Source organism: Carettochelys insculpta, chromosome 21 (assembly GCF_033958435.1).
Source record: "Carettochelys insculpta isolate YL-2023 chromosome 21, ASM3395843v1, whole genome shotgun sequence".
Classification (NCBI taxonomy): Eukaryota; Metazoa; Chordata; order Testudines; family Carettochelyidae; genus Carettochelys; species Carettochelys insculpta.
Genome location: NC_134157.1, coordinates 7,284,889 through 7,297,924, shown reverse-complemented (window position 1 = coordinate 7,297,924; position 13,036 = coordinate 7,284,889). Strand labels below are relative to the sequence as shown.

General features: G+C 43.7%; 1 protein-coding gene across 1 annotated transcript in view; it reads left to right on the top strand.

Annotated features, from left to right (window-relative positions):
• The window catches only part of PAPPA (pappalysin 1), a 248,149-nt gene that overhangs the window by 88,194 nt on the left and 146,919 nt on the right, over positions 1–13,036 (top strand). Inside the window, exon 6 of the mRNA XM_075015238.1 lies at positions 12,770–12,891. Coding sequence (XP_074871339.1) covers positions 12,770–12,891 — 122 coding nt within the window. The remainder of the gene's footprint in view (positions 1–12,769; positions 12,892–13,036) is intronic.

Genomic DNA, 13,036 nt, shown 5'->3' with positions numbered 1-13,036 from the left:
GCAGAGTGGGTGGGAATGGAGCTATGGCAGAGTGGGACGGCTCTTGCTCTGCTCCAATCTGCAACAATCAGAAAGGACCAGCAAGGCTGCTTCAACCAACAGCCTTCACAGAACATCTCCGCAGCCACATTAGAGCCAGGCAGCTGGATTCTTTTCCACACCCCACAGAACAACTAGTCAGTGCATGGACCAGCTGCTCAGGCTTGCAAGCAGTGTGCTTGACTTAGCTCTTGTCATTGAAATGTGCACCTTGCTAGATATCAAGTAGAATCAAGAGAGGGGAGTGTGTGCGCGTATGTAGCTGGCTGTATGTCATCAGTACGAAACCAAGATTAATGCAACATTCGGGCAGCAGTCAGGCAGTTCCTAGTTCCAGCAATCCTAACTCAGCCCTCATGTATACAGGCAGTGACATGTGAGACGCTATGTCTCCTCTGCACTCTTCTTTTGGCAAAAGATGGGGGGAGTCTCTGTTTAGGTGGCTGGCTACCCAGTAAAGTTATAACCAGCAGTGCAGATGGTGAGGCATGGTTTTGGTAAGTAGCATACAGCGATGCCTAAAGGGTGTGGGTATGTTTGCGCAGCTCCCTCCATGCCCAAGCCATGCTTTCCTGTCTACAAGTCCATTTTTCAGCCATGTAGCCTCCCAGCTGCTGGAACCATTTCCCACTGCAGGTAAAGACTCCAGCAATGGGGGAAGTCTGTAGCAGCTCCCCACTGATAATGTCTTCCCAGACCACGCTTAATGGCTGGGGAGGTGGGAGAAGATTCTGTCTGCGCTCTGCTTCTGGAGCCCTTCTTCTCTGCAGGAATGACTCCCATGAAAGGAAAGGGCTGTGGTAGGAGGGAAGTGGGGGAAGGGATGCTTTCTCCTCTGCCTCCCTCCTGCCAGAGCCTTTCACAGACCCAGGGAGCTACACGTTGCAGTGTGGGCACAACTTGCTTTTCACTGTGGTATGCAGCTACAAATACCCAATCCACTGACAGAAGTGGTAGCTAGTATAGACCTAGGATGCATCTATACTACCTGGTAGATCAGCCCGGTCAGGGTGGATCTTGCAGGATTTGATTTCAGGTGCCTTGTGGGGATGTGCAAAATTGAACTCACGGGGGCTGACAATTGACCCCGTACTTCTCAATCTTGCGAGGAGAAAGGGAAGTCATTGGGAGAGTTTCTTCTGTTGACCCGTCTCAGTGAGGACAGCCTGGCAAGTTGATCATAGATAGGTTGATTCTAGCTACACAACTGCTGTAGTTGGAATTGTGAATCTACAATCAACTTTAAGGTCTAGTATAGATCTACCTGGCCATAGCTTTGTGTGCAGCCTGGACAAGTTGTGTTGCCCACAGGAAGCCCATCTGAACTTCCTCACATGTTTACAGTCTCAGCCTTAGCATTACCTCACCTTGCCAGAAGAATACAGTGCCAAAAGCTGGGGCTGGACAACAGGGGACTGATCACAGTTTTGTTCATTCCTTCTGAAGCACTTAGCCCTGGCCACTATCAGAGGCAGGATTCTGGGCTCGGTGGAGCTTTGGTCTGATCTAGTATGGCTGTTCTTTGGTAATTACCTATTTTGTTTGCATTCATTTTCTGTGTTTTTTATAAAAGAGAAAAATTGTATTGAAGTTCCACTGAAACCAATGCACTCTGCGATGTATGAGGATGAATATGCAGCATTTCAGATACATGCATATCAGCATGTAAATATCTCTCTCAGCCACTGTTCCCTGTAAACTGAGCTCTTGGGCAGCTGCCCTGGAGAGATTCAGGTGCCTCCCAACTGATTAGCAGAGCTTCCCTGGCAATCCACAGCTGGTGACATGTGCTTCTATTGGCAGTGCACATCTGAACAAGCCTTGGTGCACATAACACAATTTATTCCACCCATGGATCGAAGACGTTACAGGAGTATCTTAAAATATGGGTAACTCACTGGATGTAATTCCCCCTACATAGCACCACTGGCAAGGATGAATTACCATTTCAGACTCATCTTCTATTTTGTGGCTGTGTGTGGTATACAGGAATGGTTCTGACTCTCTGTGCAAACAGAATGATTTCACCGTCTCTGCACGGTAATGCAGGAAATGCCATACTAGATCAGATCAATTGCTGATCTAGAGGGTTTCAAGCTCACATTTACATTGCTTGTAGTTTTGTAAACTCTCATTACTTTAATTGTAGTTGCTCAGCAAGACAAGTTGCTTTGAAAATGTACTTCTGGAAATGTATATGATTGTATATGAATCATTAATAAGAAGTCTCCAGCTGTTTTGGGCTGTGCTCATCAGAAAAAATAAGCTTCCCCAATATGTATTTAATTTAGATTTCATAAGGAAGTTACTGTATATTGAATAAATCCCCTCTGACTCTTAAAATATATTGATACAGGATTAACTGATAGGTAACAAAACATATCTCTGCATATTTCTTAAAACTTTCTCAATGTCAGAGTCAGAGAATTCTGGGGCTGGAAGGGACCTCAATAACTGATACCTACCGGATGCTTAAATAGTACACAATGGATAGCCTGCTTATCTAGAATTTCATAACAAAATTATATATTAAATAAATACCGATGTGCTAGAAACATATCCTTTGGTGTTGATGATTATGTCTTCAGTAATTCTTAAGATAGTTAAAGAGACGTTGTCAAGTAACTTAGGTCCATTTTTCATTTTTTCAAGTTTCCCACCCCAATATAAAGAGAAATGTTCCTGTGACCTCTCTAGAAAAATAAATTTAGCCACAATCTTTTTTTTAAAAAATTTTGTGATGGAGTCAGGCCAGAGCTACAGGAGAGTGGTCCTATTAGGGACCGAGAATGTGGTTGGGTGTGAGTCACCCTCACCCTCCCCCAGCTACAAGTTCCCTTTAAAAGGGGGAAACCACTAAAAACACTGACCCTAAATGATTTCAGGGAACAACTGAAATGAAAACCGGGATGGGCGTGGAGGTCGTAGGACCAAAACGAGGGAGCAGGAGGGGGACGCCAAGCAGAGGGCCCCAGAGAGCACCCACTGCTCCCCAAAGGTGTTGAGGGAGCCAGTGGATGCTGGCCATAGGAGCTCTGCCAAGATGCATGAAAGGAGCAAGGAATGAAAGTAGTCCCCACAGTCACTGCACCTATAGGTGAGTGGTCCTGTTGAGGACCAAGAACGTGGTGAGGCGCAAGTCCACCCATAGCTACTAGATCCCCCTTGAGAGCGGGGGATCCACTGAGAACACAGTTCCCAAATAAATTCAGTGGAAAACTAAAAAGAAAAGCTGGGCTGGGTGTGGAGGTCATAGAGCTAAAACCAGGGAGCCAGAAAGGTACACTGAGCAGAGAACCCTGGGCAGCACCCACTGCTCCCCTAAGGTGTGGAGGGAGACGGTAGATACTGCCCAGAGGAACGCAGCCTGGATTCATGAATGTTTCAAAGAACGGAAGTCGGTTCTACAGTCACAGTCCTTATAAGACAGTAGTAGAAGGGGACTATATTAGCCCCAGATTAAATAAATCCCTGTTCTCAGGGCAAACAAAGGCTATCTAGCACTAGAAGAAACCTGCCAGAATCAATCAGGGCAATCAAACCAATTAAAGCACCTGGAACCAATTAGGAGATTTTCAAAGGCCAGTGAGTCAGGCTAATCAGAACACTTGAGGCCAATTAAGAACCAGTTGAGACAGGTTAGAAAGGGCTCCTCTTCTGGTAGCTCAGTGTGTATGGGGAGTTGATGAGAAAAGGAGCTGTGGAGAATCTGAGAGGAGCCAGCATATGCAGGTACCAGAGGAAACAGCCTACTATAAGGAGGGTGCTGGGAACTGTTGTGGAGAAGTGGCCCAGGAAATCAGAGCTGTCAGGTAGCAAATACTTGAGATATTGCAGGCAGCTGCTATCCTGGTCTGGAGGCTAGAGTGGAGGGCAGGACTGGGCTCCCCTCATTCTCCCATCTACTATCTATCCAGCACAGGAGAAGGACTGATATTGGTGGTAGGGTTTGTCCTGCCCAAATCACTTGAGCTACGTCTAGACTATTTTTGCTATTTTGGGATACTAACATCCCAAAATGGCAAATCTGCGCTTGAAATAGCGCATTTATTTTGAGCATGGTATTCCGTTTCTGCTACCCCTTGTCGCTACAGGGGTAGCAGAAACCTCAAAATAGCCCCTTATTTTGAACTTAAATGGCACCAAGTTTGAAATAAGGTAACTCGAAATAATTTATGCAATTTGCATTGCATAAATTGCGTCAATTATCCTGACTTAGGGCTACAGTCTAGACGTAGCCTAGGAGGGGCAGCAGAGACTATGGAATCTGGTCTCCTTTCTTTTTCATGTGCTAGCCAACAATGAGAGTGGCTCGCAAGTAGCATGCTGGTGTCTAAACTGTTAGCTGTTGTTAGCCTTGGATGTAAATAATTCACCAAAAAGCACAAGACCCACCGAGCTGAAGGAGGAGCTGTTACAAAGTAGGTGTTCTTTCTTTTGTTGAGAAAACCAACTACAACTGTGCCGTCATAGGGCCCGATCCTGCAAATGCTTACAAATGTTCTTAACTTTAAGGCTACAGGCACACTACTGCAGAAGATCGAAGTGCTCAGGGTCAATCTTCCAAGGTGTCATTTCGTGCACACACAGAATGACACTCTCAGGGTCAAAGTCGACACCTGTGCTCTTCACAAGCGGTGAGGAATAAGGAAAGTCAAAGGGAGAAATGCTACCATTAACCTTCTGCTGTGTGGGTAGACATGGAAGTCAACTGCAGATAAATCAATTTGAGCTACGCAATCAGCATAACTAAAATTGCATATCAGTGGTCGACTTCTATGTCTCGTGTAGGCACAGCCTTGCTACCAAATCTGAGTTCATGGAAGCATTTGCAGGTTCTGAGCCATAGAAGAACAGAAGAAGTGAGACTGTATGGAGAAGGGCTATGTATATGTGAAACACTTTTTTTCTCACTGTGTAAATTGTGAGCCGAATCTTGCTTACTTTGCTGAAATGAGCAGGAGGGACTAAGAATGTACATTCCAGGACACTGATTCTCCACTACTAGGTACATTGGGCCTAATTCTTATTACAATGAGGCCTCTTTTGAATTGTTCTGGCAACATAAAGGGGCCTTCAAGTGTGTGTAAATATAACATGTGCTCACCTTAAGTCCCCCTTACGCTGGCAGAGCAGTAGAAGGTAACCTCACTATAACTGAAAATCTGGCCCATAAAACCTACCAATATATTATCAAACAGCAGGTTGCGCAACTATACTGGATGCAATTATGCCTCATAAGCTTGGTGAGACACAAAGCATAACAGCAAGGGCCAAGTACCCTGCATGTCTAGGTGTCTTAGGATAAATTTTAGTTGAAATTCATATTGCTACCTCTTGCGATTTGTGTCACAAGTCCTGCAATATTAATTGTCTGAAAGGCTCAGCTTCTGGAGTCAGGTGATTATAAGAAAATCTTATCCATCATTTTTATAAAGGTAAGTTTCTGTCTCTCAGGGTTGCAGAGGAAAGCTTGAAAAATGTGATTCCCTAAGGGCTCAAAGACAGAATGAAAATACAAAGACACTGAAGCTGGCTAATCTCATTATATGGGGAAAAGGGATCCTTGATCTGTATTTTAGAAGCTTGGACTTCATAGAATCACAGAATCACAGAATTCTAGGGCTGGAAGGGACCTCAGGAGATCATCTAGTCCAGCTCCCTGCCTAAAGCAGGATCAACCCCAGCTAAATCATCCCAGCCATGACTATGTCAAACTGGGACTTAAAAACCTCAAGGGATGGAGGTTCTACTACATCTCTAGGTAATGCATTCCAGTGCTTCACCACCCTCCTGGTGAAAGAGTTTTTCCTAATATCCAACTGACACCACTCTGTCTGTAACTTCAGACCATTGCTCCTTGTTCTGCCATTTGTCACAACTGAGAGTCTCTCTCCATCCTATGTAGAACCCCCTTTCAGGAAGTTGAAGGCTGATATTAAATCTCCCCTCATTCTTCTCTTCTGCAAACTAAATAAGCCCAAATCGCTCAGCCTGTCCTCATAGCTCATGTTCTCCAACCCCTTATCAATTTTGTTGTTCTCTGCTGAACCTGATCCAGTGTGTCCACATCCTTTCTATAGTGGGGGTCCCAGAACTGGATGCAGTACTCCAGCTGTGGCCTCACCAGTGCCGAGTAGAGCAGAATAATGACTTCTCTACATCAGCTGGAAATGCTTCTCCTAATGCACCCCAATATGCCATTTGCCTTCTTGGCTACAAGGGCACACTGACTCATATCCAGACTCTCATCCACTGTAATCCCCAGGTCCTTTTCTGCTGCATTGCTACTTAGCCAGTTGGTCCCCAGCCTGTAACAGTGCTTGGAATTCTTCCTTTCCAAGTGCAGGACTCTGCACTTCTCCTTGTTGAACCTTGTCAAATTTCTTTTGGCCCAATCCTCCAATTTTTCCAGGTCACTCTGGACTCTATCCTTACCCTCCAATGTATCTACCTGCCCCCTAGCTTAGGTGTCATCTGCAAATTTGCTGAGGGTGCAATCCATCCCCTCATCAAGGTCATTAATAAAAATGTTGAACAGTACTGGACCTAGAACCGATTTCTGGGGCACTCCACATGAAACCAACCATCTACCAGATATTAAGTCACTGACCACTATCCATTGGGCCCATCCGTCCAGCCAGCTTTCTATCCATCTTAAAGTCCATGTATTCAATCCATACTTCCTTAACTTATGAGAGAGAATGTTGTGAGAGACTGTATCAAAAGCTTTGATAAAGTCAAGGTGTGTCACATCCATTGACTTCCCCATGCCCACAGAGCTAGTTACCTCATTATAGAAGCTAATCAGATTGATCAGGCATGACTTGCCCTTGGAGTAAATTTTGGAGTAAAGGGACTTCAAGGTTGCCCCAGCACTTCAAAGTACCAGCAGCTGAGCCGCAGCTAGACGCGAGCCAGTACCTCGAACTTTAAAACTTCACAATTGCCACGGGGTGGAATTTGCTTAATGAAGTGCTGTGTATGCAGGGCAGCACTTCATTAGTAAACTCCCAACACCCTAATTACCATCCTTCCTTCAAAGGAGGGTGGTAGTGTAGACACAGACAATCTGGATCCATGGATTTATGTACCCCTCGCTTTTCTAAATGACTCTTGGTTGGTGATACAGTTCTTGTTTTTTGATAACGTGTGGAGAGGAGAAGTTATTTATGTATAACAAAGGGCCAGTGCACCTCAGGAAACCGAGTTATACCAGCCATCCTGTTGGTGAACTCAATCAAATGCCTCCATAGGTATGTATGTTATGTAATGTACTATTTGTATACTATGATAGGGATAAAGTTGCCTGTATGTCCCCAGCGAAGCCAACAGCCTCGCTAAGCCCCTGGGCAAGGAGGAAGGGGGCTGCTCTATGCCCCTCAAGGAGCAAGGCCTTGGTCAGAAAGGGCAGGGATGGACCAATAATGTACCAGATCTCAGGGCTGCCCCGAGAGTGCCATGCAATGCACCAGCAGTGACTTAAAGGCTTGGGGCTCTCACTGCTGCTGCTATCACAGTGGCAGTGGTGGCAGGCAGGAGGTCTGGGCCCTTTTGTATCACGGATCCTGGGGCAACTGCCCCATTGTCATCATCCCCCCTCCACCCACATCAACAGGCTTGCATGTCCCTAAATTCTGCGAGGTTTCTGAGCCCTTAAGTACTTTACTACTCAAACCTGTAGGTGAACAGTACCTCCCCTGTCACGTGGTCTAGAATAGAGCTGTGTGAAATTTTGGGAATGAAACATGTTTAGGTCAACAAAGAATGTTGTGACTCGGTGCTTTTTTTGTCAAAAACAAAAACAAAAACAAAAAAAAAGCCAGTACTCGGCCAGCTCCCCTCCACCCCAGCCAATCTCTTCAGCTGGGGCTGCCAAGGTGCTGGTACTCAGTACTGCACAGAAAAAGCACTGTTATAAATTATGTTGAATTTGCCTATTGTTTTAATCCAGAAAGAAAGAAACAGCCTCAAAATCTCAATGTTTAGGTTTAATATTTGCAGAAAGGGCCATTTTTATATTAAATTATTTTTCATTTTGTATTTTACTTCTATTTAATTGTTTTAAAAAGTTTTAGGTCCAAATAGATATTTTGATTGTCCTGACACATTTTTTTTAACTTTTTTATTTCATCCAAAAATGGGAAAACATTTTAATATGGAGTTGACCCAAACTGAAAAATGGGTTATTCATGCAGCTCTGCTCTGGAATGCTTACGATCCAGGTATTGTGCAGAAAAAGCCTGTCTCGTGGAATAAAAGCATTACCAGACTCTGATGTCAAATGTATGTGTGTAAAATAATAATGAGGAGGATAAAACTGAAAAAGAGGAAGCAAAGGCAGGGGGAACCCTGTTCATTTCCTGACTATCTCAGACCTGTTTTAATCTTCTTGTTATCAAACGTCCATTCATGTGGCTACTGCTTGATATGCATGGTTTAAATATAAACAGATATTGTTATGGGACTGTGTTGTGTGGCCTGGTTAGGCAAGAACGTACTGAGTACATCTGATCTTCAGACTCTTCATTGAGGCAACTTCATTAATTTCCACTGAGCTGATGCTATCTCATTCTTTGCAATGCTGTATTTTGTGCCACACAAATTATAGATCTAGATGACTGGAGATTTTTTGTTTGTTTGTTTGCTTTAATGATCCATGAAAATTTCAGTGCCTCTAAGGATATGGCAGAGATTCTGAATTCCAAGTAACATATATGTAGGTGGTTTTTATCTTCAAAAGCTTTAATCTGGATGGAGTCAGCCATGGCAGGTGATAACAGCATTTCTCCACTGTTCACCATTTGGATGCAAATGCATCTTAAATAGGCTGCTGCAAGGCTTGTCTTGATACAAGCTATTGAATCCATTCCACTGAAAAGTGTAGTTATGGGAACATCATCTTTGTGCTATAAACTTCATACAACAAACTATGCCCAATACAGGTTGACCCTCTCTAGTCTGGCACGCTTGGAACCTAACTGGTGCTGAACAAGAGAATCTGCTGTGTACCACAGGAGGTCAATATTGTCTAACAGCCAACTCTCACTGCTTGCTGGTCTCTTAGAAGACATTTGGGGCAAATTAGAGCTAAATAACAGCACAGAACCCTGAGAGCTAGGACAAGTGGCTGTAAACAAACTTTATGGGGCCATGGGAAACGTGGCCACACCCATAATAAGTGGACATCCAGCTAACTAAAATCCTGCTGGACCACAGATGTTGCCAGACCAAAGAGTGCCAGACTAGAGAAGTTCAACCTGTACTTGCCTTCTCTCGCAACTTGGAGGGCTCGATTTTTTTCATTCCCTTGCATTCATGTAAATGTAAGTATAAATGATTGCTGTTCTGAATCAGTAACTGTTAAACTCACTTTGTACTCATTTTTAAACTTGTAATAGCAAATCCTTAATCAGTTCAGACACCCATGTCTGCTTACAGGATTCGTATTGCACATGTGTGCATGACTAGGCAGACCAAAGACTTTAACCCAAGAGTCATCTCTCGTGTAACACGCCTTTTTAACCAGTGGAGTTATGCTGGGGCTGTAGTTTGCTTCCAGTTTGAAAAAGTAAGAGGTGAACATCTGCTCACAGGCACATGATGCTCCTTGTGATTTCTCTGACCCCCAGGTTGTTGCTGAGACAGGGAATGTTTGTCCATAAACCTACTGCTTTTTCCACCATGACAACCTATGATGGAACTTTAGAGCTGCTCATCTGAGCAAAAAGTGGTCCTAAATGTGGAAACTTGAACTTTAGTGCCCTGTGCTTCTCTAGAAGCAAGTGCTAGTGCAGGAGCTTCTTTGGAGAGAGACAGGGGGAACTATTAGCAAAGGGTTTCTAGCCCCACTGTTAGTGGATGGGTCTAATAAACAAATTCAGGAGCATAAGTCTGCATTTCACTTACTTAGTATTTTTCATCCTAGGATCTTAAAGCATTTACAATTGTTAATAAGTTGAACCTTATTATTTACTCAAACCAGTAATTAACAAATAATGAGCCCTATTATTTACATTAACCAATAGTTAATGCATTCTGTGAGATACTGGCATCAAGCTGGTTTTAACAATGAGTAAACTGGTTCATGGAGAGGATAACTGACTTGTGAGTGATGAAGGTTTCACATTCAATCTGTTACAAAGAATGAAGTAGACATTTTTGGCAGGTGTATCCATTTCATTACCTGTGCCTGCTTTAACTGTTTGTTTCATATGAAGAGTAAAATCATGCCTCCATTTGAGTCAATGATAGTTTTGCCATTCACTTCAGTGGAGCCACAATTTCAGTCCAGGTAACAGGTCTCTTTTTAGTTCAATTAAGCCAACAGAAGCAAATGACTAAGGGAGATCAACAGGAGAAACTCTCCCATCAACCTTCCTCATTGAGGAAGGCCAGAAAAGTTGATTGCAGATAAGTCTACTGTACATATGCAACTCTAGCTGCAGCAATTGCGTTGCTAGTATTGACTTATCTACCTAATGTAGACCAAGCAATAGAATCATAGGAGTGTAGGACAGGAAGGGACCTCGATAGGCCATCTAGTCCAGTTTCCTGCACTCAAGGGAAGACTATATAATAACTAGAACATTCCCAACAGGTGTTTGCCTAACCTTCAAAAACAAACAAACAAACAAACAAAACTGCAGTGACAGAGAATCTACAGCCTCCCTAGCCAATTGATTCCAGTGCTTTATGATTACAGGAGATTTTTCCTACCATCCAACCTAAACTTGTCTTGCTGCATTTTAAGCCCATTGCTTCTTGTTACTGAGAACAATTCTTCACCCTCCTCTTTGTAACAACTATTTATGTATTTGAAAACTGGCATCACGTCATCCCTCGGTCTTCTCTCCTCCAGACTAAGCAAACCCAATTTTTTTCCATCTTCCCTCGTTGATCAGGTTTTCTATACCAGTATTTCTCAACAACAGATCTGTGGCCCAGTGCCAATCCCTGAGATTTGCCTGAAAGATTAAGAAGGAACAAATCTGGTATCAAAAAAAAGTTGAGAAACCCTGTTCTAGAACTCTAATCATTTTTATCGTTCTCCTCTGGACTTTCCCAGTTTAGCCACGTCTTTCCTGAAATGTGGCACCAGAACAAGAAACAATCGAGCTGAGGCCTCATCACCATAGAGCAGAACAAAAGAATTACTTTTTGTATCATGCTTCTCTTGTCAGTATGACTTTGCTGGAAACAAGTCAGTTTACACTCCCTGAGGTTCTAGCCCTGTATGTTTTAATGAGAAGTGTACAGATATATTTCTATATACGGATTTCATATATTTCATATATTAGTGAATCAGTGAGGTAGGTTTGTTTGCTTTTTTTCCCCCACCTTCTACAGACATGTCAAACTCAAAGCCTACTGAGGACTGTACAAATGAAAGCTGGTAGCTTTCAGGGCTGCCAAAGAAAGTGTGTCTCTATCAGAAAGTCACAATTATTTATTATTATAGATTTTGTTTTATGTGTATTTTATAACTTTTTTTCAGTTCTTGTTTGAGTATAATACAATAATTTTAATTGATAATTTAATATTATGAATTTTATTGTTTTATAATTGTACTAATAGTTCATAAAATTCGATGTGTAAAATGGTTGTGTTCATATATAAGAACTTTTAATTTAAATATAAATTTAAGGTACTCTGTGCCCTGGCCAGCTCCAAGCCCCGAGACTGCCAGGGTTCCCCCGGCCCCAGCCAGGTCCCCGGGGTTGGAGTTGCTAGTGAGGCTCTGTCCTGGCCAGCTCCCAGCCCCAGGGCCACAGAAAAATGTGATCTTGTTGAGCTTGTTGCAAACCTCTCTAGTAAGACCATAACCATGGTAAATGTAAGTAAAGGTGGAGTTTATGAGCAATCGATTCAACTGAAAAAAGTGGGTGTAGCGTGGAATTGTTTGTCCCATTGGAGTGCTACTGAAAACATTTGGAACCACTGCTCTAGTATACAAGTACCAGAGAGGTAGCCGTGTTAGTCTGTATCTTCAAGACCAACAAGAAGTCCTGTGGCACCTTATAGACTAACAGATATTTTGGAGCATGAGCTTTCATGGGCAAAGACCCGTTTCGTCAGATGCATGAGTAGATCTGATGAAATGGGTCTTTGCCCACGAAAGCTTATGCTCCAAAATATTGGTTAGTCTATAAGGTGCCACGGGACTTTTTGTCGCGCTCTAGGATAGTCAGCCCTTAGCACCACTCAGACCGTGGCACTGCCCCATCTCAGCTGAGCCACACGGAGCTGCGCTGGTGCGGCATTTCAAAGCTGGCCTGGAGCTGTGGCTGCCACCACTGCTGCAGTAGCAGCGGGAGCCCCTTTGCTCCCTTTCTCTGACAGCCCCACCCCCGACTCTACTGAGATGCATGAATTTCATGACAGAGCCAGGAATAGACCAGAACTCTCCTGCTGCCTATTTCTCAACCAGGCAGTGCAACTTTTCTTTCCTCAGGGTTTGATCCACTTGTAGCAAAGAAAAAATAAATAACTCATCCTGCTTTACAAGTTGCTGTCATTTTATATTTTGTACTCATTTCAAAAATACAGTTGCAGTCTTCCCAGGCTGAACCCTACCAAAGGTCAGGCTTCAAAGTGCTGTTTGCCAATGCCCTCAGAAAATGGGGTTAAGTGGAATTAAATTCTAAATCTTGTGGCTTTTAGTATTGTACGAGAAGCAGCTCATTCAGCTGGTACTAAGTTGATGTGTTCTGTCTTCCTGGCCTCCTAGAGAAGTGGGATCAGCGTGTGATCTGTGTACAGAAGGAAGAGTCCTGGTGCAATATGCCTTTGGTGCCTCTTCTCCAATGCCATGTGATCCGTCAGGGCACTGGAGTCCACGGGAAGCAGAAGGTGAGTCTGAGGGAGGGATGGCTCGGGAACAGAAGAGAAGAGGTGGAGGATGCAGGGGGACACAAGAGCTAGGAAAGCAGGGAGAACAACAGAGAAGGAGAAAGGAGCAGGCAGAGGAAGAGAGAAAGTTAACACTGGTTTATCT